This window comes from Triticum aestivum, chromosome 2A (assembly GCF_018294505.1).
Source record: "Triticum aestivum cultivar Chinese Spring chromosome 2A, IWGSC CS RefSeq v2.1, whole genome shotgun sequence".
Lineage (NCBI taxonomy): Eukaryota > Viridiplantae > Streptophyta > Magnoliopsida > Poales > Poaceae > Triticum > Triticum aestivum.
Window position 1 is genome coordinate 722,687,333 of NC_057797.1, and position 26,768 is coordinate 722,714,100.

The 26,768-nt window shown below is 50.1% G+C and overlaps 2 protein-coding genes and 2 pseudogenes across 2 annotated transcripts; 3 read left to right on the top strand and 1 right to left on the bottom strand.

Moving 5' to 3' along the window:
- Window positions 1-2,011: 2,011 nt before the first annotated feature.
- LOC123190568 (ERI1 exoribonuclease 2) lies at window positions 2,012-3,113 on the bottom strand. The gene has a single exon (XM_044603240.1). The coding sequence runs from the start codon at window positions 3,111-3,113 to the stop codon at window positions 2,223-2,225; it is 891 nt and encodes a 296-aa protein (XP_044459175.1). The 3' UTR covers window positions 2,012-2,222.
- A 117-nt stretch (window positions 3,114-3,230) lies between these two features.
- On the top strand, window positions 3,231-5,635 carry LOC123190567 (anthocyanidin reductase ((2S)-flavan-3-ol-forming)-like; annotated as a pseudogene).
- Window positions 5,636-18,796: 13,161 nt separating this feature from the next.
- LOC123191925 (anthocyanidin reductase ((2S)-flavan-3-ol-forming)-like) lies at window positions 18,797-21,767 on the top strand (annotated as a pseudogene).
- Window positions 21,768-22,158: 391 nt separating this feature from the next.
- Window positions 22,159-24,227, top strand: LOC123190569 (anthocyanidin reductase ((2S)-flavan-3-ol-forming)). Its single transcript, XM_044603241.1, has 6 exons — window positions 22,159-22,513; window positions 22,798-22,964; window positions 23,093-23,293; window positions 23,397-23,556; window positions 23,698-23,914; window positions 23,994-24,227. Exons 1-6 carry the CDS (start codon window positions 22,390-22,392, stop codon window positions 24,139-24,141), a joined length of 1,017 nt encoding a protein of 338 aa, XP_044459176.1. The 5' UTR covers window positions 22,159-22,389; the 3' UTR covers window positions 24,142-24,227.
- The last annotated feature ends 2,541 nt before the right edge of the window (window positions 24,228-26,768 follow it).

Sequence of the window (26,768 nt, forward strand, 5' to 3'; positions counted from 1 at the left end):
GTTTAACATTGAAGGTCTTCAGCCACAGGCCGAAGTGGGGCTTGATGCGGACGAAGGCCTCGCACACGATGATAAACGCCGAGATGTTGAGGATGAAATTGGGGGCCAGATCATGGAAGTCCAGCCCGTAGTAGAACATGAGCCTGCGAACAAATGGGTGGAGGGGAAATCCCAGCCCGCGGACGAAATGGGTAAGGAATACAACCCTTTCGTGGGGCTCGGGGGTAGGAACGATCTGCCTCGCGCCTGGGAACCGGTGCGCAATATCTGCCGCCAGGTATCCGGCTTCCCGGAGCTTTGAGATGTTCTCCTCCGTAACGGAGGAGACCATCCACTTGCCTCCCGCTCCGGACATGTTCGGAGTGTTTTTACGGAGATGATGCGAACTTGGGCGCTGGAGCTCGAGTGCGCGAGAATGGATGGGCAGGGAAGAAGAAGGCATGGATAAAAAAGAGGAGTCCTAATCCCTTTATAAGGGCGGTAGAAACTGCGTGCCTCCCCACTTGCCTGGTAAAACTCACTTATTCCCCAAGCGTCGTGATTGATGGCGCGGTTGGGTTACCCACACCCATATTGATGAGGATCCCGGGATAAGGGGCACGATCTCTGCTTCGACAAGACGTGCCAAGTAAACCGCCTCGCAATATGTGCAGTAGCTTGTTGAGAAAAGTGGTTCGAATAGTAACCGGAGCCATGGCGTGATGTCAGGTTATGAAAAGTTGTCAGCAGATTAAATTTGTGAAAATATTATACTCTCTACAGTGGTATGTGGAATTTGTTTTGCAGAGCCGGACACTGTCCTTGTGTTCAAAATCTTCTATGGAGTATTCGGAGGAGGAACCCGCCTTGCAATGCCGAAAACAATCTGCGCGCCGGACTCGTCGTCATTGAAGCCTGGTTCAGGGGCTACTAAGGGAGTCCTAGATTAGGGGGTCCTCGGACAGCCGGACTATATACTTTGGCCGGACTGTTGGACTATGAAGATACAAGATTGAAGACTTCGTCCCGTGTCCGGATGGGACTCTCCTTTGCGTGGAAGGCAAGCTTGACGATTCGGATATATAGATCTCCTCCCTTGTAACCGACTATGTGTAACCCTAGCCCCTCAGGTGTCTATATAAACCGGAGGATTTTAGTCCGTAGGACAACAACAATCATACCATAGGCTAGCTTCTAGGGTTTAGCCTCTCCGATCTCATGGTAGATCAACTCTTGTAATACTCATATTATCAAGATCAATCAAGTAGTAAGTAGGGTATTACCTCCATCGAGAGGGCCCGAACTTGGGTAAACATTGTGTCCCCCGCCTCCTGTTACCATCCGCCTTAGACGCACAGTTCGGGACCCCCTACCCGAGATCCGCCGGTTTTGATTCCCTGCTTAAGACCAAGATTTAACCCTTTGCTGAGTTTCAGAACTCATTATAGGGAGACCAACCATCAGCTGGTTAATGACATGTGCCATGCGGGTACGCCTACCACATTTATGTCGAGTTTATCCCCGCGGACGCTAGGCATACACTTACTCCTTGATTTCTGTATAAAAAACGAAAAAACAAAAAGAAATTGTCGAGTTGTTTTTCACATGTACTTGACATACATGTGACCCGTCGAATTCGGTAAAAAAGACAAGTACACGTATTGCCGAGTTTCCATTAGCGGAAAGCCGGCAAACATAGTCCACCATCACACCTTTGTCGCCTGCTCATCCATGGGGCCCACCTGCCAGTGTTTGCTGTTTTTATCCGGAGGAACTCGGTGAACTTGAGGTACTTCCGAGTTTCTTACTTTCACCGAGTCCTTTTTGCTGGTACTTGACGAGACGTCAAGTTTCCCAAGTTTCTTCTCACTAACGAGTGCAAGTTTGCATGAAACCATGCAAAAGTTTGCCGAGCTCCCGATGAAATGAACTTGGCAAAATATCAAAACTCGGCCCTAAACTAGATTGTAGTAGTGGAACATGCAATTTTCTACCATAGTTTCGAAAATGAATCATTTCAAGCAAAACAGAGTATACTCAAACATGTATAGAATTTGAAGTTCATGACATAATCAAATACACCACGCAATAGGATTCGAGTTGTTAAGAAAACCAAGCTCAAAAGAGTGTTGTCAACACTGTGTTGACAAGAGAAATCAAAGAGGTGGAGTGATACTCGCACATGTACGTGTAATTTATAGGGTATTAATTCCCCAAATCCAAACTCATGGATTGGCTAGCAATTAATCTGCCCACGTGAAGTAGGAGCAGTGTGCTCCCATGGACGGCGTCCAGTTACCGCAACCGTAGAAGCCTCTCCCCTGCATCGGCCCCGGCACCGCCACCACGCCACCTCTGCCCGCCACCCCGCAGTAGCAGTAGCACGCCGCGGCGGCGCCACCGTATGGAGTTACAGTTACCTGAGGCGACGGGGCCCGCAGCGAGGTCGTGATGCTGAGCTGCACGCCGCGCCGCATCAGCTCCACGAGAAGCCGCGCCGTGTTACGAGCGTCGTCGAGGCCGCAGTGCGCGCGGCCCTCCCACTCTAGCCCCGCCGCCTCGACGGCCGACCGCAGAGCAGCCCACCGGCCGCCGCCCATCGCCGCGGCGAAGGGGATCTTGAGGTTGATCCAGTGGTTGAAGCAGGGAGGCTTGGCGAGGTCTTTGAAGCGGCACTCGGACTCCAGCATGGTGCGGAGATCCCAGTCCCCCCACGTGACGACGGCGAAGCAGCCGCCGCTCCTGGCCCACGCCGAGGCCCGCAGCCACGCGGCGTGCAGGCGGAGCGCCTCGGCCAGCGGCACGCCGCCGTCGACGTCCGCCTGCCGGATGCCGGTGAGGTCCCTGCAAAAGTCGGTCAGCGCGGGGTGGTACTGCGGGCGCACGTAGGTGCGGAACTCGGCGGGGTCGAGGTCGCCGGTGGCGCCGTCGACGAGCACGGAGGGGAACTCGATGATCTCCTGCGGGTAGATCCGCGCGCCTTTCTCGCACGTCGCCTCGAAGTCTAGGACCACGAAGTAGTCAAACGCCTGCGGCTGGGGCTGCCGCGCCGCTCTGATCATGCTGCTGCCCGCCGCCTCCGGGGACGGGGACGGGGACGGCACGCCGGAGCTGCTGGAGGTGAACATGGACATGATCCTCTGCGATGGGAAAGCGCGTGGTCAACGTCAAGAGGATGTACTACTCAGGAAGCGAGCGAAGCAGCGGGTCAAGTTTACGCTAGGCAAGATAAGTAATGGGCTAATAAAACATCATTCTCTACTGATTTATTTGAATAATTAACCGAACAACAACTGAGCAAACCACCTTTTTAGGGAGCAAACCACCTTTATCATAGAGAAGTAGACACCTCACAACCGAGACAAGTTGCATTGAACGATAGCTCAGATCTGCAAATAAAATATATTATCGTTCGTTTATTATTTCCTCCGTTCCTAAATACAAGTTGTTTTAGAGATTTCAACACGAACAAAATATATATAGGCATATTATAGAATATAGATTCACTTATTTTGCTTCGTATGTAGTAGTTCATATTGACTTATATTTAGGAACCAAGTGAGTACTATGCAGCACCTATCACTTTCAGTGTGCCAAACTGCCAACAACCAACCATACGAGAGGAACGACCTCACAACCGTGTGAAGCGAGGTGAGCTAGGGGATCATCACTGCCCAGCGATGTCGGCCGGTGAGATGCGGAAGACGGCGTGCGTCACCGGAGGGAGTGGCTACATAGCTTCAGCGCTCGTCGAGACGCTGCTGGAGAAGGGGTACGCCGTCAAGACGACGGTCAGAGACCCCGGTTGGCTTCTTGTTTCCTCATTTCTAGTTCTTTCTTGTATGTACTTCAGAATTTTTTTCTCTTCAGAGTTCGATGCAGGTTCTTCCTCGTTTAGTCTATCCGTCACGATTTGCTTGGTAGAGTCAGGCAGGAAAGCTTGCCAAGCCTTTGAAAACATATTTAGCTTTGATCTCAGTTCTAAGATGATTCTGTAATCTGTAAGCAGAGGACACGGAGAAGAATTCCCACCTCAAGGACTTGCAAGCGCTTGGTCCCTTGGAGATCATCCGTGCCCGGTTGGACGAAGAAGGCAGCTATGACGAGGCAGTTTCCGGGTGCGACTACGCCTTCCTCGTCGCTGCCCCGACGGACTTCGGGTCAGCAGACCCTGAGGTAAACAGCTGCCTTCCGGCACCACCGCAAGAGCAAGCTTCATTTTCATTTGCATGACTGTTCTTCCGGCATCTGAACTCTGAAGATGATGGAGTTGTTGGGAATTGGAAAACAATTCAACATTTAAGTTGTCAGCGCCATCACTCGCTCCCTGACAAATTATTCTCAGCCATAGAAGACTTGGGATCATGTCGGCACTCGGCATTTCAGCATTTGGCAGGGGAAATTCTCAACCATGTCTAATCCCCTCATCGGGGAATTTGACAGGATTGAAGGATGTTTCGACTTGCAAGGGATTTAATCCCCTCAATCCATTCAATCCCCACCAAATCGAACAAGCCCGCGGGGTTAACTTAATTACTACGCTTGGTGTTTGGCTGCAGAGGGATATGATCGAAGCCGCCGTCCAAGGAACCTTGAACGTGATGAGGTCGTGCGTGAGAGCCGGAACGGTGAAGCGGGTGATCCTCACGTCGTCGGACTCTGCGGTCTCCATGAGGCCGCTGCCGGACGACGTTCATGTGCTCGACGAGAGCTCCTGGTCCGACGTTGAGTACCTCAGGGCCAACAAACCAGAAACATGAGAAGGCGGCGAGCAAATTCAGGCTGAGAACACCAATCTTTGTGTTCAGTATATGCGTGTTGTCATACGCATGGTGTGTGTGTGCCTGTCCTACGCCAATTTCAGGCGACGAGGCACAGATGGATATCATGATGGGCATGCAGTCGACCACGGACTGCGTGCCCATAAGCCACATCGACGACCTCTGCCATGCTGAGGTGTTCATCGCCGAGAATGAGTCCTCCTCGGGAAGATACCTATGCTGCAGTCACAACACCACCGTCTTGCAACTAGCTCGTCTCATGGCGGAGAAGTACCCACAATACAATATGAAACTTGGACGGTATGCTAATCCTCTGGCTGAAGAACTACCTGATAATACACGTGCATGTTTTTCTTTGTAGGTTTAACAACATCCAGGTATGCCTTTTGCAGATTTGATGGGTCCCTAGAGAAGCCGAGAGTGTGTGTGTCGTCTGAGAAGCTCATTGGGGAAGGGTTTGTGTTCAAGTACGATGACCTGGGTGAGATCTTTGACGACCTTGTCGAGTATGGCAGGATAACGGGGATTTTACCATATTGATATGTACGTCATATGTTGATCAATATTTGATCAGAGCAAAATAATCTCTCCCTAATAATAATAAAGCACGGATTGAGGCTCTGGGTTCACCGTCGTGGCGTTTTTACATAAAGGTCCCTGTGCTTTTTGTGAATTAACCCGCCGTCCACGCTTTAATGAGAAATCTGTGATTGGGCCGTCGATCCCGCACGCACACGGGACAGGATCTCAACGAGCGGACGTGCTCTCTCGACAGCGTCGTTTCCTGACAGAGGAACAGGAGGAGGAGGCGGGCCACGCGAGGGAGGGAGCTCGGGAGGAGAGGAAAGGAACAGGGAGCGGCGGCGCTGGTGCTCCTCCAGCGAGGGGCGAGCTGGGGGCGGGGGGAGGAGACCAAAGGAAGGCACAGTGGGTGGGGCTGGGTGGGGCGCGGAGGCGCCAGGTGCTGCTCCGGCGAGGCGAACTTGGCGGCGGGGTTGGGCGCTCAGGTTCAGGCGCATGCGAGCTTCCCTGCAATGTTGTTGTGGCTGGTGCTAGTGGAGGATCGGAATTAGTACAGATTAGGATACTTGATTTATTTTGGTCTCATTAGTAATGCAGTGGCATTAGGATTTGTGGTGCAGGAGCTTCAAAACAACAAGGCATTAGGATTCACGACAACGCATTCATCTATTATAATTTTCTCCGCTAATCTGAAATTATTTGGCCTCAAAATTCCAATCCCTTTGAGAGAGCCATAATATTTATGACTATGGTCTATGGCTGTTGACAAATTTGATTGCAGTGGGGACTGGCAAAGTAAGTGCACCGTTGCTGTTGGATTCAAGGCAACACGAAACTTCAGCCACAAGAACGTGATCGGGCGCTCCAACCTAGCCTGGACTCGAACCATGCGCTCTGAGGGCGACCGCGAGGGCGCTCTGCGTCCGAAGGCGGATCCGCCGGCCGGCGCCGGTGATCGCCGGCGGGTGGGGGGCCGGTTTTGGGCTTTGGCGGATTCTGATGATGACAATGCGGAAGACGATGGGGCGGAGCCGCCGGGGGAGTCGCCGACGTCCCCTTCCCCGTCTGAAATTATCTGCGAATTTTTTCTTTCAGGGTATTCCGAAGAGGAGGTGGCGACGACGGTAGATCGGGTCGTTCCCCCGGAGGATCCGGCTCACGCGGGGCTTCACGCCGGAGAGAAGATCGAGATGATTCGCCGGATTGTTCATCGGAAGACGGCGACTACGGCGCTTCGGCCATGGAAAGGTCCTTTACCAAAGGTTAGTTTGCCGAAGCTTACTGTTTTTGATCTGATTCGTCCGGAGGAATGGGTTACGGTTAAACGGAGAAAGAAGGCGAGGAGATCGTCCCGGAGTTTGGGATCGCCGGCGCCGGCCATGGCGGCCGCGGCGGTCTCGATTCAAACGTCGAGGGCGGCCGCGCTGGAACGGCTGCTGTGTGCGGCTGGGCCGGTTCGATCGGCTGCGGGCGGTGTGGGTTTTGGGCCGGAGAAACATGGGTATGAGGCCCATGGTTGTTCTAAAGCCCAGCCCGGTATATCTCTCGAGCCATGCACGTACGATCGCGGTATTACGATCTTCCCTGCGCCGTCGGTGGGAGGTGTTAGGGTTCGTAAGTCGGGGCGACGTGGGTATCCAGTCTGCGGTGTTCACCGGGCGAGGAGGATCTCACCGCTGATTCCTATGACTGGCCGGGGGACTGCACCCTCTCCCGCTGCAAGTGGCGCGGCGGGAAGAGGCGGAGCTGCTCCGCCGCCGGCGCAAGGGTCGGGCCGCGGCACCCCTCCGCTCGGACAGCGGCCACCGGCGCCGGCCACTGCTGCTGCGGGGCGGGGAGGAGCACCTCCAACGCAGCACCGCGGTGCTCCCCCTTTTCCTTTGAGGCAGCAGGCGGGCAACCAAGGCCCCACGTCCCAGGGAGCCCGGGCCTCGGCTTCGTTGCTGGCTGGGCGGGGCGGGCAAAGGCCCCATGCGACGGCCTCGGCTACGGCTGCTGCGGGCCGGGGTGAGCAGCGGCCTCCCCCGCCGGTGGTGCATGCCGCTGTGACGGCGGCGGTGGGTACGGCCGGGCTCAGACCCTTGGCGCCGGGGGTAGCTTCTGCTGGCCGTGCTGGAGTGTCTACCGAGGCCGTGCATGTGTCTTCAGGTGGTCAGCAACGTGCCCTCCCGCCTCATCTTGCCGTTCGGCAGGCGCAGAACCGTCTTGGGCAGACACAGACACAGGCCGGACAGGTTAATAACAATGGGGGTCCAAATGCTCCACCACGAGGCAAGTGGGGGATGACGGATATGATGCATATGGTGCGGGTCAGCATCGAGGATCCTCTTCCACGGGAGGAGGCCGTGGATTTGCTTGGCAGAGTGACGGGTCTGCAGAGAGACCGTTTCTAGGGCCAGATGGAGGCTTTGTTGAGGGGGCCTCAGGACCGGATAACAGACAAAGAGGTGGTTCTCGTGGATACCGTGGTCGTGGTGGAGGCCGAGGGAGGTTTCGCCGGCCGCCTCCACCCAGGGTTGATGGCCCTACCGATGCGGCAATGGAGACTGAACAGGTTCCCCATGAGCTACCACCCCACGCGATGGAGGTGGTGAATGCGCTTGCCGATGTTGAGGTTCCTGGGACTGCGAAGGATACCGAGGTTGCTGACCGGGCTGATGTAGAGCGGGCATCCAAGTATGCTCGCAAGAAAGAGAGGATGCTTTGTTACCGGTGCGGGGAGAAAGGTCATTTCATTGCAGAATGCGTGGCTCAGCTTTGTGAGTCCTGTGGAAAGCCAGCACATGCATCGGGGGAGTGCCCTGTTTTGAGGGAGCAGATTCCAGCTCTTACAGTGTACGGCGTGTACTGTGCTGAGCTGATGTTTTTTGAGTCCGCAGCTGCGAGGGAGATTCCAGTTGTTACTCAGTGTCTCACTACTGGTTTGGTGAAGATCACCCAGGGAGATGTCTCACAGGCTCAGATTGTGCAGAGGCTTCAGGAGTTGGCTCCGGGTGATTTTCAGTGGGACCTTGTTTCCATTGAAGAAAGAGTGTTCAGAGTTGAGTTCCCTTCAGTTGAGGACTTGCAGCGCTTGCTGAGCTTTGGGATGTGTAAGGTGCCAGGCACCAATGGTATTTTGGAGTTTCACGAATGGAAGAAAGTTGAGCCTAAGGGGAAGCCTCTTACTCAAGTGTGGTTGCGCTTCTCTGGGGCACCATCTGAGGCCCTGGCTGATGTTCGTGTTGTGGCTAGTTTGGGTATCATGGTTGGTAAAACGGAAAAGGTTGATATGGCATTCACTCGAGCCCAGGGGGTGGCCAGATTGCGAGTCAGTATTCTGGACATAGAGTACGTTCCGGACGTGGTCAACTGGACATATAGGGGAGAGGTGTTTCCCCTTGAGATCGAGTTTGAGGACGCTGAGTTGTTTGCTGAGGTGGCTACTGGTACTGATGTGGATATGCACGAAGGGGGAGATGATGCTGGTGCTTCCAGGGGATCGACTGAGGAGGCTGGACAGGAGTCCAATGGATCGGGTCCTATAGCTCAGGAGCCCGCGAGCGGATCCGGAGTGGAGCCGTCTCCAACTTCATCTCGGCCTCATAACACTTTGCGGTTTGGATCCTTTCAGCCGACGTTGGCCCCTCCTCGCCTGTGGAGTGATCGGGTTGACTCTGACGATGCTTTTGAGCACTCGCTCCCGGTCTTGGACTTTGGACCGGCGCTCCGGCCTACGGACAGCACCCGTGATTCGGTTGTAGGCGCGGTGGAGCCTCAGGGGTCGCTGGTGCTCCTAGGGCCATCGGTGCCCTTGTGCAGCCGGCATGAGCTCGGCTTGGTTCCTTCTCCGAGGGGAGGGGCGTCGGGGCAGGCGGCCCCGACTCCCTCTCATGCTACTTTGTCGCCTTTGTCGACACCCTTGGCGCCAGTATCCGGCGGTGGTGGTCCATCTCTGGGGCAGCTGGCCCTGGATGATGGCCACGCGGGAGCTTTGATTGTCGAGGGGTCGCCGGAGGCGCTAGGCAGGCGTCCGGGGCAGGTGGCCCCAGACCCCCTAGTTTCGACGGAGGTCGAGCCAGTGGTGTACTCGGCTGCGAGGGCGAGAGCTGGGGGGGACGGACTAGGGCAGGCGGCCCTGGCGCACACTCCCCCTGCCATCTCTCCCAACCTTCGGAGGTCTCCCTCGTCCAGGCCCCCTCCGAGTGCCGCTACTCGGGAGGAGGTAATTGCTTTCGGAGGGATCCCAGACCCGGTCTCCGAGGGGAGACGGATGAGCTCTCGTCTCCAGGACCTTCCGGAGGTGGATGATATGCAGCAGCGGTGCGCTATGCGGGCGGCCAAGCTTCGTGATGTTGAGGTCACTACCGGTATGTCAGTAAATTTATCCAATTCCATTTTGCATTTCTCTAAGGATGAGATCATTAATAATGCAAACCAAGTAGGGGTGTCGCTTGGGAATAATAATTCTGAAATTTCAAACTCGGTTAACGATCTATTAGATTTGGAAGCAGAACGGGCATTAGAAACCATTAGAAACCTAGCGGCAGTAAGACCTATGAATGATGCGGAGATTGATGCATTGGGGGTAAGAGTGCTTGACAATTTCTGTGCGGATCTTGTTCCTCCGTCTGCGGAGTCGGACGAGGAAGAACCCTGTGTGGACGATGTAGTTTTTGCACAACCGGAGCACGGTTATGAGGACCGGGTTGCGGGAAATAACATTCCTAAACGTAAGTGGAAGCGGAAGGTGTACCCTGCTTCTGCGGTACGTAGGAGTGCTAGGATTCGTACTGCCAAAAAATTCCATGATGACCTATGAAAGGAATATTCTGGAATAGCAGAGGTCTTAAGGACTTGGCTAAACGTAGGTTTCTAGCGGAGGCATCTTTAGAGCACCGGTTAGACTTCATTGCACTCTCTGAAACTGGTAGGGATAATTTTGCGCCACAGTTTCTTAATGCGCTGTCGGGAGGTGTGGATTTCGATTGGCATTGTCTTCCTCCAAGAGGGAGGTCCGGTGGCATCTTGCTTGGTGTGAGATGTGATTCCCTTGAAGTTCGGAGCGTTGTAATGGGTGACTTCGCGGTCAAATTTCGAGTCGGTCTAAAGTAGATGGGTTTAACTGGGTTCTGGTGGCGGTCTATGGGGCCGCACAACCTGAGCTTAAACCGGAATTTCTGGCCGACCTGGTTCGTATTTGCGGATCTGAGCAACTCCCCATTTTGGTTGGGGGGGACTTCAACATCATTAGGAGGAGGGACGAGAAGAATAATGATAACTTTGACGGCCGATGGTCTTTTATGTTTAACACCATCATTGAGAGTTTGGATCTGAGAGAGATCGAGCTTTCTGGTCGACAATTCACCTGGGCTAACTCTTTACCCAATCCGACATATGAGAAGTTGGATCGGGTACTAGCAAGTGCCGAATGGGAACAGAAGTTCCCCCTCGTCACGGTTCAGGCTCTCACGCGCGGGATTTCGGACCACACGCCTTTGTTTGTAGACTCAGGTGAGCCAAGGATTGTGGGAAACAAAAATACCTTCTCTTTTGAAACGGCGTGGTTTGAACGAGAAGGTTTTCTGGATCTCGTAGCCAGGGAGTGGGCTACGGATACTGGAGGAAGATCGTCTGTCGAGAGATGGCAGAATAAGATTAGGCATTTGAGGAGCTTTCTCCGGGGATGGGCAAAGCACCTAAGTGGAGTTTATAAGATTGAGAAGGACAGACTCCTGGATCTTATACAATCCCTAGATGTTAAAGCTGAATCAACAATTTTGCAGTCTGCTGAATTGACTTGTAAGCTTGATGCGGAGAAGAGGTTAAAGGAACTCCTCCGCGAAGAAGAGCTGAAGTGGGCGCTCAGAGCAAAGGTTCGCAAAGTAATCCAAGGGGATGCGAACACTCAATTCTTTCACCTTATTGCGAATGGCAAACACAGAAAGAAAAAAATTTCCAGCTCGAGCAAGATGAAGGCACAATTGTTGGTCACGATAATCTAAAGCTTTACATCACCGAATATTATAAGCAGTTATTTGGACCGCCGGAGGATAGCGCTGTGTCTCTCGATGAGTCCAGGATTGAGGATGTGCCTCAACTAACTGCTTCTGATAATGCTATTTTGGTTGCGCCGTTTACGGAAAAGGAGGTTTTCGATGCCATCTCTCAGATGGAGAACAATAAGGCTCCCGGGCCGGATGGGTTTCCGGCGGAGTTTTATAAAAAATGCTGGCATATTATCAAGGGGGATCTTTTACCCATGTTTCATGACCTTTTTGCTGGACGGCTTCAACTATTTCACTTGAACTTTGGAACCATAACGTTGCTACCAAAAAAGACCGATGCTCTGAGGATTGAGCAGTTTCGGCCTATCTGCCTTTTGAATGTTAGTTTCAAAATTTTACCAAGGTTGGGACTAATAGGCTCACACAGATTGCGCATTCTGTGGTGCAGCAATCCCAGACAGCTTTCATGCCGGATAGAAACATCCTAGAAGGGGTGGTGGTTTTGCATGAAACGCTCCATGAAATCCACTCGAAGAAACTCGATGGAGTCATTTTTAAAGTGGATTTCGAGAAAGCGTACGACAAAGTTAAGTGGCCTTTCCTGCAACAAGCTTTGCGTATGAAAGGGTTCGACGACGTCTGGAGGAGCCAGATTGAATCGTTCACGCAAAAGGGTAGTGTTGGCATTAAAGTGAATGACGACATTGGTCATTACTTCCAAACACACAAGGGCTTGCGGCAAGGAGATCCGATGTCCCCTATTCTGTTCAACATAGTTGTGGACATGTTGGCAGTTCTGTTACAGAGAGCCAAGGAGGCTGGCCAAGTAGGAGGCTTGGTGCCTCATTTAGTGGATGGAGGAATTTCCATCCTGCAGTACGCTGATGACACTATCATCTTCATGGAGCATGACTTGGTAAAAGCAAGAAATATGAAGCTGTTGCTTTGTTTGTTTGAGCAATTGAGTGGGCTCAAAATTAACTTCCACAAAAGCGAGTTGTTCTGTTTTGGTAGAGCCAAGGAGGAACAAGAAGCTTACAAACAATTGTTTGGATGTGGTTTGGGGGAGCTGCCATTCACATACCTAGGAATTCCTATACATCACCGTAGGCTTACGAACAACGAATGGAAGTGTATCGAGGATCGATTCGAGAAAAAGCTAAGTTGTTGGAAGGGTAAGCTCATGTCATATGGAGGCCGTTTAATTCTTATTAATTCGGTGCTCACGAGCATGCCCATGTTTCTTTTGTCTTTCTTTGAAGTCCCAGTTGGTGTAAGGAAAAGACTGGACTTCTATCGATCGCGTTTCTTTTGGCAGGGAGATGAGCTAAAAAGAAAATACCGATTAGCGAAGTGGGATATCATTTGTAGGCCGAAAGACCAAGGGGGTATGGGGATTGAAAATCTCGAGGTTAAGAACCGATGCCTTCTTAGTAAGTGGTTGTGGAAGTTATCTTCAGGAACTGACGCCACTTGGGCTCAAATCCTTCGTAATAAGTATCTTCAAACCAAAACTTTGTCTCAGGTCACGGTTAGACAAACTGATTCACCCTTTTGGAAAGGGGTCATGAAAGTTAAGCTTTCATTTTTCAGAGGGCAAAGCATATAGTTGGTAATGGTGCCAGCACAAGATTCTGGGAGGATACTTGGCTCGGAGGTACACCCCTTGCAATCCAGTATCCGTCGTTGTATCGTGTTGTCCAAAGGCGCGATGCTCTGGTTGCAACGGTCTTTCTTTCGATACCCCTTAATATTCAATTTAGAAGATCGTTAGTGGGCAATCGTTGGGAACAGTGGCTACATCTAGTTAGGAGACTGATGCAAGTCCAACTTTCACAACAACCTGATAAACTGCGCTGGAATCTCACTAGGTCGGGTGAATTCACAGTTAAATCAATGTATGTTGATGTTATTAATTCGAGCTCGATTCCTTCTTCCAAGCATGTGTGGGATGTCAAAGTTCCTTTAAAGATCAAGGTGTTTATGTGGTTTCTACACAAACAAGTTATCTTAACAAAGGACAATTTAACAAAGCGCAATTGGACAGGACCTACTAGGTGTAGTTTCTGTGATCAGGGTGAAACCATTAATCATTTATTCTTTGATTGCCCACTAGCTAGAATTCTTTGGACAACTGTTCATGTTGCTTTCAATATTCATCCACCAAGCTCGGTTAACATGTTGTTTGGAACATGGCTCAACAGGGTAGAGCCCGGGTTAGCAAAACATATTCGCTTGGGGGTGTGCGCCTTAGTATGGGCGCTTTGGAATTGCAGAAATGATCTTGTCTTTAACAGAACAACAAACATTCATGTTTTGCAGGTTATCTTCAGAGCTACGGCACTTATCCGTTCCTGGTCGCTACTCACTCCGACGGAGGCCAGGGAGCTTTTGGTTACTGGTGCTATCCGATGGGAGACGGTAGCTCGGGATATCTTCAGCCAGTTTGGATGGCGGTCATGTAATAGGATAGGCAATTAGTTTACCTGTCTATTTTTGAGCCAACCGGTTGTGGTTTATCCTTTATTTGGCTAGCTTGTGTATCTAGCCTTTGGGCTCTGTGTGAGCCTTTCTTCTTCATTTTATTTTGCTACTTTTGAGATTTCGAGACCTTGTGGATGATTTATTGTTAATAAGATGGCCGTATGCATCATGCTGATGCAGAGGCCGGGGATCCCCCCTTTTCGAAAAAAAAAGAACGTGATCGGGCAGAGAGCTTCCTGCAACATTAGATACGAGAAAGTTTGGTGTTAACCAATGCCGTCCCCACTTTCCCCACCCCTCCACCGGCCCATGACCAACACATCATGAATAGTTCGCGAATGGTTTGCTGTAGACTATTCACATATGAGTTTCTCTTTTTTGCTTCTCGATGTATGTTTCGAATTTTGATCTGAATTTTTAGGGGTTATCTTGATATGTGCTGTGAACATGCATGATTTTTTTTCAGATTTTGTCGCAATGTTTAAATTTGAATTCCGGCCGCAAGGCACACGGTGACATGCAAACGTGCATGTCACCTGATCTCCGTCCCCCTCCACCATCCTCGGCTACCTCGCTTCTTGCTGACGTGCGATCACTTTATCCCAATCCTATCGGAGAAGAGTGTGGCACACTGGGCGGGCAAAGGACTATCGTGCAACCAATTTCTGTTTCATGCCGCAGATGCTTGGAACTTATGAATTTATTATGTTCAATGCTCTCGAGTAAATAACCTTACTGATACAAGTTAAAAAGTTGCCATTTTGATAGTAGTTTGTGTGAATTCGACAACAAATGGTTGATCTTTTTACAAAATGCAGAAATGGTACCATTTTCCCCACATTCTCTGAATTTGACAAAGGTATGACCTTACGAGTTACATTTTGTAGAGATTTTGAAAACTGCTAGAAGGATTGGTTAAACTGTAGATGAGATGGGCTTTGAAGTTTATGGTTTTCATAGTAGTCGGTGAAAAAATAGCATTACCACGGTTATGCATGGAGCGTCCGTTCCTATGGAAGTCGCGCCCAGGAGGGCGTCGATGTTCGTTAGCCACCTCGCGTCAAATTAAACTCATCATCTTGGGATTGACCATATTTGGATTAATTGTGATTAGATGGATAATGTGCTCATCGTCGGCGAGGACCGGAAGAAGGATAAGCGGCAAGTGGACATCGTGTTGAAATAGATGGCGTGGAATGTCACGTTGGGGGAGGGGGTCTTCAGCCATGCTGATTGGTTTGTGATATTTCTTTCTCCCGTTGCAACGCACGGGCATGTTTGCTAGTGTCATCTCAAATAAGCAAAAAACGCCACAACGGGTTCATTTACTTCTCAACCTTTTCTCTCATGTTGAGAGTTACTCCATGTCCCCGGCCCCGACATGAGTGGGCATAGGAAGGGGGCTCGGATCGACCTTACAAATAGTAAAGTTAGGTTTGTTGTTGTCCTAGTGGCGTCTAACCTCATTGCCATTAGAGCGCTTCTCACCAAACCAGGTGAGTGGTATCTAATAACCATCTTTTCCTCCTCCTCGTGCCTTCTACGGTGGACATAGCTGATGTTGGTGGATCTCCTCATGGCAGGCGCAGCCGCTCACTTGCACCGGCGGGATTGGCACCCAATACGCGGAGAGATGCCAATTGTTGGGGAGGTGGGCATCGCTTCATGGGAGTGGCATCGTCGTCTCCCAATAGTGTCGGCATATGTCGACGCCGACGTAGGGCCGTCTGCGCTGTGAGGCCGCCGGCGGCGAGATGGCAAATGCGAGCCGTGGGTGGCACGGACCTGGTGGAGCGGCGGCGAGATGGCAAACGCGAGCCGTGGGTGGCACGGACCTGGTGGAGCGGCAGCGACTGGTAGACCTAGCCTCATGGTCGTGCTTCCCCTTACTGATCCAACGCCACCCCATGGCCGCCGACGAGAGAAGGGGGGGTGTGAGAGGAATGCTTGGGCGGCTAGGGTTTGCTCGCTCGTGTCGGGGCTTGAGGAGGCAGCCGAGCTTTTAAGTGGAACCTGTGGACTGGCTGGTCCATGACTTCCACATTAAGAAGGACGACGACGGGGCAGCTGGATGACTGACAGCTGGGGCCTGCCGCGCGTGCGCAGTTAATTTGAGCGGTGGAGGTAGGTGGACGGCTACCTAGCCCCCCCCCCTAGACTTCGGGATTGCTATCTTCGGCCTCAGGTCATTGTCAACTACTTAATAACAACCACTTTCTGGCTGAACTCTGCAATGTATTTTTTTTCTCGAATATGCATGAGCGTGCATATTATATATTAAAGAAGAAAGGCAAAGATTGCCTCCACCATAGTTTACAAGAGTTCCGTTACAATTATCCTTCCCTACGCGCCCACCTTTCTAAACTACCAAAGAAGGGTTCAATGTCCCCTTTGAACTTGCCAGCTAACGACCATATCTTCCCTTCGGGTTTGACCCGAGCTATGAGCACATCCACCGAAGGGGATGCTCCGTCGAACACAATAGCATTACGATGCTTCCACAATTCCCAAATAGTGAGAATGAAAATAGTATGTAGATCCTTGCGCCGCAGGTTGTTCAAACCTTGCTTGTCCCGAAGCCAATCGCCAAGCGTGTCATGATCCGTCGGTGTCCAGTCCAACTTGCCCAATGCCTCGCAAATCACAACCCATATGGAACGAGCGAACACACATGTTAGGAGCACGTGATTGATCGTTTCCTCCTCCTGGTCACACAAAGGGCATGCATCCTGATGCTGTAGCCCTCTTCTTGCAAGTCTGTCCGATGTCCAGCACCGATCTCTCAACGCTAGCCAAGTGAAGAACTTGCAATTAGAGGGCGCCCGGGATGACCATGTTAGCTCCGCCAAGGGTGCTACCTCCCGACCCCAAAACCTAGCCGCATAGGCCGACCTCACCGAGTATCGTCCATTTGTCTCCCAGGACCACGTGACCTTATCAGGCACATCCACCTCCGGCTCCCACATGCACACACAGAGCCATGGGGATAGGAATTCCCTCAAGGCCTGGTCACCTAGCTCCGGGCCAACATCCAGAGCCCAAGAACCATCCTCAATGGCCAGTGCCACATGCTTCGTCAATCTGACTTGTCGAGGAATCATGCCATATATGGTTGGTGCGATCTCTTGCACCCTCATCCCATGGATCCAACGATCTTCCCAAAAAGGGTGTTGAGCCCACAATGTGCCTCACTCCTGGTGGCCGCCTGGAACAGAAGTTGTGCCTCCGTTGGCACTTTGATTTTGAATTCGCTCCAAGGTCTGCTCGAGTCCACCCTTTGAAGCCATGGCCACCTAGCTTGCATATGGCCACATTCAGCCATTTGAGGTTCGGTATTCCCAGACCTCCAGCCCATTTTGGTGCACAAACTGTATCCCAGGCAACAGCGCAATTGCCACCATTCGCATTATCTCGCTTGCACCAGAGGAAACCTCGGCACACTATGTTCATCGCAGCAATAGTTTTCATTGGAAGATCCAAGGCCATCATTGCATGGATGGGCATGGCACAAAGAACCGATTGGACCAAGGTCAACCGTCCACTCTTCGGCATCAAAGCCGCCTTCCACTTAGGGAGACAATTCACCATTTGATCCACCAAGTATTGTAGCTGCGCCGGAGTTGGCTTCTGTAATGTCAACAGGAGGCCTAGGTATTTGATAGGGAAATACCCTCTCGGGCATCCTAACACGCTGCTTGCCATAGTGATTTCCTGATCCGAGCACCTTATCGGAAGGGCCGCGGATTTCGCCATGTTTATCCGCAAACCAGAAGCCTCCCCAAAAACCTCAAAAATACGCTTCGCAGCCTCGAGCTCTCCTGGCTTTGGTTTGATGAAGACCACCACATCGTCCGCAAAAATTGGCAGCCATTGCTTCATCCCTCGAGAAGCTAACGGCTCCAAGTGCCCTCTTTGCGTTGCACGCTCAAACAGCCTTTGCAACGGCTCCATTGTGAGAATAAAAAGCATCGGTGATATCGGTCTGCCCTGCCTGAGCCCCTTGCAGTTGTAAATAGTGTCCCCGGGGTCTCCATTCACCATGATCTTGGTGGTAGAGGTTGCAAGAATGCCACAAATCCATGATCTCCACCTAGGTCTGAAACCACGTTGTTGCATCACCTCGATCAGGAACGGCCACTGAACGGAGTCAAACGCTTTCGAAATGTCTAGCTTGAGCAGTATGGCGGGGTTGCGCAAGGCATTCAGCCTCCGGGCTGTACTTTGGACCAACATGAAGTTGCCGTGTAAGGATCTGCCCTTCACAAAAGCACTCTGGTGGTTTCCCACAAGCATCGGTAGTTTCCACACTAATCTGCAAGCCAGCACTTTCTCAAATATCTTAATAGCTCCATGCACAAGAATGATCGGCCTAAAATCCGCCACATCCAGGGCACCATCCTTCTTGGGCAGCAAAGTAACAAGAGATTTGTTGATTACAACAAAACCTCGAACATCCCCATTATAGAGACAAGCCAACGCCTTCATGAGATCATCTTTGATAACATGCCAGTACGCGGCATAGAAACGGCCCGTAAATCCATCCGGCCCGGGAACCTTGTCCAGGGGCATCCCCTTGATGACACCTTCCACCTCCTCATAAGTGAATGGCTCCTCTAGCTGCGATAGATCCAGCCGTGGCAAGTCCAACTCATTCAGATTTAACGTGTAACTCCGGGACTCAGCGGCACCAAATGTCGTGCCATAGTAGGCATCCACCGCGGAGGCCACCTCCTCTTGGCCAGAGTACATGCATCTGTTATGCTTGACCAAGCGGAGGACATTCTTGCGCTGCCTATGGCTCGCCTGCTGATGAAAGAGCCTTGTGCTGCCATCTCCTTCCCGCAATTGCAACAAACGTGATCTCTGTCTTGCTATGGTTCTCTCAAGGAGGATAGCCTTAGTAACTTCTTCTTTAGGCAACTCCTCAAGCCTCTCTCCACTTCCGACCGTGTTCTGTTTTCCATAGCAACATCCAGTACATGGCCTGCAACTTGTCTCTGTTGTCCATACAATATATACAACTAAAAGAATGATACTATTAGTATGCAGCCGCCGCACAGGGTGCAAACTGCCGACAACCACACCAGAGGAACGACCTCACAACTATTAGTATGCGGTTGTGAGGTGAGCGAGGGGGTCACCATCGTCCTTTTTGGCGTAACTGCTCGAGTAGCGGCCAGCGATGTCGGTGCTGAGGGAAGGAAGACGGCGTGCGTCACCGGAGGGAGCGGCTACGTCGCTTCAGCGCTCGTCAAGACGCTGCTCGAGAAGGGATACGCCGTCAAGACGACGGTCAGAGACCCCGGTTGGTTTCTTGTTACCTCGTTCTGTATACTTCAGGAAACTTCAGGCCTCTTTGATTCGTAGGATTTCCAAAACGCGGGAATAGAAAAAACATGGAATTAGAGTGGAATGTCGTCTTGAATCCTATATGATTGTACGAGTGTTTAATTGTGCATAGAAAAAATGCAGGATTCTTTCAAACAAGTTTGAGTGGATGGGATGTTTCCTATGAAATCTAGTGCAAATGAATCCTATGGAAAATCTCCTATGGTTTACAATCCTTCGAATCAAACAACCAAGATAGAAAAAATTCCTAAGGATTAGAATCCTCCAAAATTCCTTTGAGAATCTTTTGAATCAAAGAAGCTCTTCTTCTTCAGAGTTTAGGCTGAAATCTTAGGTTCATTAGAGTTGAGATTCGACTGGATAGCCCATGTATTTTTAGTTTGTCCTTTATGATTTCTTTTGCAGGTTCAGCAAGCAAAACATGTTGGCAAATCATGTGCCTTCTGTTCTGCGTATATAGCGTATAAATTATGCCGAAATTGTCGGGAATTGTTGCCCCAAGATAGGGATGAAAACGGCACGGAAACAGCATGGAGCTGGGTACTACCATATTTGTTTTCATATTTTTTTTGCAGAAGCGGAAACAAATACAGAAACCCCGAAAACGAATACGGAAACAGATACTACCAGAAACAAACACGAAGCGAATACGGAGTGGACACGGAAACAAAACTGTGTGTTGACCGGAACTTAAAGCCCCCTTAAATCATGGAGAAATACGGACAAAAAATAAACAAATTGATGGAATTGTTAACATGGCTACGAAATAATATGATTGTGTTGGTAACATAGGGTAGTATTGTAGTAGTACATGACAATTCCGTATAGGGTCTAATTGAGTATGTGTGTGGTAATAAAAGTTGGAACTCAAATTATACATTTTGCTCATTCTACTCATTTTGTCACTGCGTGTTGTTTGGTTGTTGGGCTACAAAGCAGCTATGGGCTTATAGTAGAAACGGAAATTTCATATTAACGGAAACGAAAAGTTCCGTTTCCACGTGTGTTCCACCGGAAAACACTATTCCGTTTTTGTTTCCGTTTCCGCATAAAAATTCCATTTCCATTTTCGTTTTACAAATTTTCATTTCTATTTTCATATTTCCTCTCTGTTTTTATTTTTCCTCCGGAAAAACGAAAACTTTTCACTCCATTTTCATCCCTACCCCAAGACTCTGAAGATTCCGTAATTTTTATTCTTTTTGACAGATATATGCGTAATTTTAATGAAGATGCCATGGAGAAGAACTCCCACCTCAAGGATTTGCAAGCGCTTGGCCCCTTGGACATCATCCGTGCCGATCTGAGTGAAGAAGGCAGCTTTGACGAGGCAGTTTCTGGCTGCGGCTACGCCTTCTTGGTTGCTGCCCCGATGGACTTCGGGCCGGCAGATCCTGAGGTAAACACCCATCTCCATGCCCCAGCAAGCTTCGTTTTCATTGCCATAATTGCTCTTCAGGCATCTCATGGTGACCGGGTTGTTGGAAGTTAGGACAAACTAGTTATTCTCAAAAAAAAAAAAATCTCAGCTATAGAAGACTTTTTTTCAAGACTTGGGATACTGTTCACCCTGCTGTTCAGCATTTGGCAATCCAACCGTGCCAATTTATTTATTTCCTCTTCAGGCTATGATCGACGCTGCCGTGCAAGGAACACTCAACGTGATGAGGTCGTGCGTGAGAGCGAAGACGGTGAAGCGTGTGATCCTAACGTCATCACACGGCGCTGTCTGTAGGAGGCTGTTGCAGGGCGACGACCACGTGCTGGACGAGAGCTCTTGGTCCGACGTCGAGTACCTCAGAGCCAACAAGCCAATAACTTGGGTGCATAAATATTTGTGTTCAGTTTCTCGCGCCTATACATTTATAATCAACATAAATATTGTCGGTACAACGTTAACGTTGCATGGAATTTGCAACATAGGCATATGCGGTATCGAAGGTGCTTCTAGCGAAGGCGGCGAGCGAATTCGCGGAGGAGAACGGCATCAGCCTTGTCACCGTGTTGCCCGTGTTCGTCTTGGGTACAGCACCGGTCTCCAAGCCCGCATCCAGCATCGTCCCTATCACCCTCTCCCTATTGACCGGTGAGAGAGGCTATCATTTCCTCTATGTTCAATATATAGCAAAAACAAATCTGATTTATGCCCTGTCTTCTTCTAACCGGTATCACCGTATACATTTTCAGGTGACGAGGCACTGATGGGCATCATGATAGGGTTGCACTCGACCACAGACGGTATGCCAATAAGCCACATCAACGACCTCTGTCATGCTGAGGTGTTCGTCGCTGAGAATGAGTCCTCCTCAGGAAGATACCTCTGCTGCAGTCACAACACCACCATCTTGCAACTCGCTCGTCTCATGGCCGAGAAGTACCCACAATACAACATAAAAGTCAAACGGTATGCGGACCATCCATCTAAACTATTGGATACATATGCATGTTTTTTTTTGCAGGTTTGACAACGTCCAAGTAAGGTTTTGCAGCTTCGAGGGGTTCCCAGAGAGGCCGAGAGTGTGTGTGTCGTCTGAGAAGCTCATCGGAGAAGGGTTTGTGTTCAAGTACGATGATATCCCCCGCAAAAAAAAAGTACGATGATATAGGTGAAATCTTTGACGACCTTATCGAGTACGGCAGAACCACGGGGATTCTACCCTACTGATGTGTACGTCAACCAACTATGCAGAGGCCGAGTGTCACTTATTATGTTTGTATCCTCTTAATGCTTTAGTTTTGAGCCAATTAAATTCGTCCTTTGTTGAAAAAACAAGATGTTGTGATCTGCTTTATTTATTTTTAATCTGACGTTGCAAACTGGCACCTGGGGCGCCGTCGTCAGCCGTCGCGTGCAACCACCGCCGGCCAAATCATATCCCACCTCCTGCGAAAACAAAATAAACGCACGCTCGACGCTCGGCGCATCGTGCACGTTGAATGCAAACGCAACGCAGCCTGGACCATTGGAATCCTCGCCTGTTGCCCATGGTTTGTACCTTACAAGTGCACGGCGATACCTAGTTATCTACTGAGTAAACAACCACCAGCTACACTATCACTTTCTTGTTAACATCGCGAACAAGGCATCTTTGCATTGCAGGTCATCTTCAGCTGCCGAAAAACTCGTCATCCGCTGCAACTTGTCCCGGTTGTGAGTTGCCTACGATATGCAGATCTGAAAATTACTTGCCGGCTCCTTAATTACAGCTCAGTGGCAACAACCGGAGCAGAGGAGCGAATCATCCCTCTCTTCGCCGTTACCGGCAGTGATCGAGTGGTGGCCGGCGATGTCGGCGTGTGAGAGAAGGAAGACGGCGTGCGTCACCGGAGGGAGCGGATACATCGCCTCAGCGCTCATCAAGCTGCTCCTCCAGAAAGGCTACGCTGTCAAGACCACCGTCAGAGACCCCGGTTCGTTTCTTGTTTCCTCGTTTGACGTACTTCAGCAATCTTCCTTTCAGAGTTTGACCTGAAATCTTGGGTTCTCCAGTCTCGACTCGATAAGCCATTTCGTTTCTTAGGTTCTGCTTCCTTTGGTAAATTCAGGCAGCAAAACATGCCTACCAAATCATGTGTATAAGTGTGTACCAAACGTACTTTTTTGTTTATATAGTGCACACCATATCAGTTATGATAAAATTACTGGAAATTGTTTTCATCCAAATTCACTCTGAAGATCTGTAATTTGTATGAAGATGACATGGAGAAAAACTCCCACCTCAAGGACTTGCAAGCGCTTGGCCCCCTGGAGATCATTCGTGCCCAACTGGAGGTGGAAGGCAGCTTCGACGAAGCAGTTTCTGGCTGCGAATACGCCTTCCTCGTTGCTGCTCCAATGACCTTCAGGTCAGAAGATCCTGAGGTAAACACACATCACCCATGCACACCCTGAACTTTGTGCCCATCACTTTATTCTGGGCCACAGAAGACATGGGATCATGTTCATTTCCTTTTCAGGGATAACTCAGTGCGCTTCATGTTTAACGGCAGAGAGATCTGATCGAACCCGCCGTCCAAGGAACACTCAACGTGATGAGATCGTGTGTGAGAGCGGGGACGGTGAAGCGGGTGATCCTGACGTCGTCGGACGCCGGCGTGTCCAGGAGGCCGCTCCAGGGCGGCGGCCACGTGCTGGACGAGGGCTCCTGGTCCGACGTCGAGTACCTCAGAGCCAACAAGCCACCAACTTGGGTACATAAATCTATGTCTTTGTGTTCAGTCTCTCTCGCCTGGATGTTTACAATCGATGGAAATATGTCGACGTGACACTGATATTGGTTGATTTACATCGTAGGCGTACGCCGTCTCCAAGGTGCTTCTGGAGAAGGCGGCGAGTGAATTCGCAGAGGAGAACGGCGTCAGCCTTGTCACCATGTTGCCGGTGTTCACTGTGGGCACGGCGCCAGTATCCAAGGCCAGAACTAGCGTCCCCGTCATCCTCTCCTTGTTGTCCGGTGAGAAAGGCCAACATTTCTCTATGCATTTTTCAGTGATTGGCAACATAAAGATGTACTAGTAAGTTAGCCCTGATTTCAGTCTCCTGCTCTATTGACCGGTGTCCTACGAATGTGTTTGTATGTCCTGTGCATTTCCAGGTGATGAGGCAAAGCTGGGTAGCCTGATGGTCCTGCAGTCAGTCAAGGACTGCGTTGGGATTAGCCACGTCGACGACCTCTGTCGCGCCGAGGTGTTCGTCGCCGAGAATGAGTCCTCGTCGGGTAGGTACATCTGCTGCAATCACAATACCACTGTTTTGCAGCTTGCCGGTCTCCTGGCAGAGAAGTACCCACAATACGACGTGAAACCTGAACGGTTCGTGAGCTTTTTACCTAATAGCCACACATGCTATTTTTGGTTGCGGGTTTAACACCATTCATGTATGTTTCCGCAGCTTTGATGGATCCTGCGAGAAGCCAAGAGTGTGTGTGTCATCGAAGAAACTCATCGGGGAAGGGTTCGTGTACAAGTATGATGACCTGGGTGAAATCTTCGACGACCTAGTCGAGTACGGCAGAACCACAGGGATTTTGCCCCACTGATGTTTCCACCAGCTAACGATTTGAATGTGTTTGGAACAAAAAAAATGTCATCTCAAATAAGTAATGTATCACACCGGGTTTATTTACTTCAACTTTCTATCTCCTTCCTTCCTTCTGCCGTCGAGAGTTACTTCGTTTCCCAGGCACCCCTCTCCTGCTCCTCAGTTGCTTCGGGATCGGAATGTGTTCTAAGTGTTATTTCTATGTTCATGTATGCAAAAATGGAAGGCCTTGTTTGTAATATTATTTTCTTTTAGGTCCTTCAATGAATTGTGTTGTATCAATTTTGATTTATTAATGACAGCTTCTGTGGCCTTAGGGTACCTCCCTGTGGTAGGGAAAAAAATTCCTACACTCATGTTCTGGTTTGGGAATTTGTAGTTCTTGCCCTTTGTGATTGTGCTGAACCGTTTGCTCGCTTTGTTTTTTGGGAGTAACCGTGCTATTCATTAAACAATAACCGAGTTACAAGAACATACGCACACATAAACTAGTAAAAGTACTAGGCAAAGAAAAAAAGATCTCATTGGAACATTGCATTGTAAACTCAAATACAAAGAAGATTACAAGAAGGTTCATTGGGGTTTTTGGCTTTCTGCACACATCGAAACTAGCGGTTGTCTCCAAGTTTCTGATTCGCCGAGACGCTTATCAGAACTAAAACCAGCCTCCATTGTTGCAAGATCCGGGGTCGCACCCTCGCCAAAGAGGCTTTTAGAGCCAAAGAACAAGCCTGTTGCGAGCAGCAAGGCACATATCTCTATGGCACATTGGCTAGGGATTGTCCTCGTGCTAGCCTGGACCGGAATCTGCTGCATCGCGCCAACGAGGTCGGGGAAGAGAACCGGATCCGCCGCCTACAAGCCATAGTCCCCGTTTTAAGGAACATCAATTTGTCCCAGGTGCTGGCGCGCTGCCACAACATTGTAATGCCCAAAATGTGGTCCTAGCCCAACAAATACTTTTCAATCTCCCCTTAGGATAGAAGTTAAGTCATGTTAGTCTTAGTTCCCTTGGTAATGTTATTGCTGAGTCTCAATGACTCATGGATACCACAACAACCCTAGGAGCAGGTGCGGATTCAAGTAAAGCTTGCTCTAACGCGAGAGAATGTAACGTCCCACACAGAGTTTCTTTTCGTTCTTCTTCGAAGACAATCATTAGATTGGTCTATTGGCAGTCTAGGACAACAGGGTGGATGTCGTGGAATTGTCATGGCAGATGTCCTCTTGCAAGGACTTAATCGTGGAGCCATCGCAACTAGGAAGCTTAAAGGGGTTAATCAGGACAAAGGACACGCGAGGTTTATACTAGTTTAGCCCCTTGCGGTGAAGGAAGGCCTACGTCTAGTTGGGTTGGTATTGCTTGAGGTTTCGATGACCAGGGAGCGAGATACGCTATGCCCGGTTCTTGATTGGTCGTTTCTTGCCCTAAGCCGCCGGCGGGTCGTTCCCTTATATACACGAGTTGATGCCCTCCGGCCTACAGAGTCCCGACCGGCTCATAAACAGTGTCCGGCTCAGTGACTAGTTACCCCTACCTTATGTTACAAGTCACGCCATTACGGCGGTTTGTCTCTATGGGCCTTAAGCTCTATGAACCGCCATCCTCATGCTGGGTCTTGGGCTTCCTTTACGATTAGTCCTATTTGCATAACCCGGCCCCTCCTGGCCGGCTTACTCAAATAGTTATATCCCCAACATTAGGCCCCAGATTGATTTGGACAGGTTCATGTCAACCTTAAAATACCTTAAGAATCAGTCCTTCTGTCTTCTGTTCGTGAAAAGGTCATAACCCATTGTGACGTCATCTTCTGGATCCGGGTTAACCCACCGTGACATCATCTTTTAATTAAATCCTTATCTTATTTCATCATATCTTCAACGGATCTTTGCCTTAACTGACCATCCCGAAAATCGAGGCGTCGGGGTCGTTGTGAAATGATATTCTGTCTCCTCATTTCTCGCGCCGTCTTGGTTGGCCCCTCCTTATAAATAGATGTGACCTAGGTCTTTTTCATTTCCTTCAGTCGTCTTCCTCCTCGCACCTCCTTCTTTGCTGCTCAAGCTCCGCCGCCGCCGCCGTCGACCCCCTCGTCTTCACCGACTCAGGCCGCTGCATCACCCTGATTCTGACCAGAAAACGACGGCGACCCTCCGCAGTTCTTCCACATCTGTGAGTTCCTCTTTTCCCCTTTCTCAGATCTGCATTGAAACCGTCTTGAGTTCGTCGTCGTTCATCGCCGCCCGACGCAAACCTCCATTAGTTCTCACCTCTAATGCCTTGCTTAGATTATAAAAACAACTTAGAACTGCTGCGGAAAATGTTTGTGCTTATCCTGTATGAGAACAGATCTCATTTCCCTTGTTTTGGAAGCCCTCCGCGAGTATATGAACTTCTCTGTACTGTTTTAGGTCTAGAAATATTTTCCTTTCCAGAGCATCGTTTGATCCAAAATAATGATTGCAACTTGTGAAACCTGTTTGTTCCACACTTAGCCAAAAAACTGCGTCTGTTGACTCTGTTTTAGCCATAGTAGTCCGTGTAGCCGGTTTAAGATAGTACCGGCTGTCAGCACCGCTTGCCTCTGGCGACTTAAGAAAACCTTAATCATCTTTAATACATGC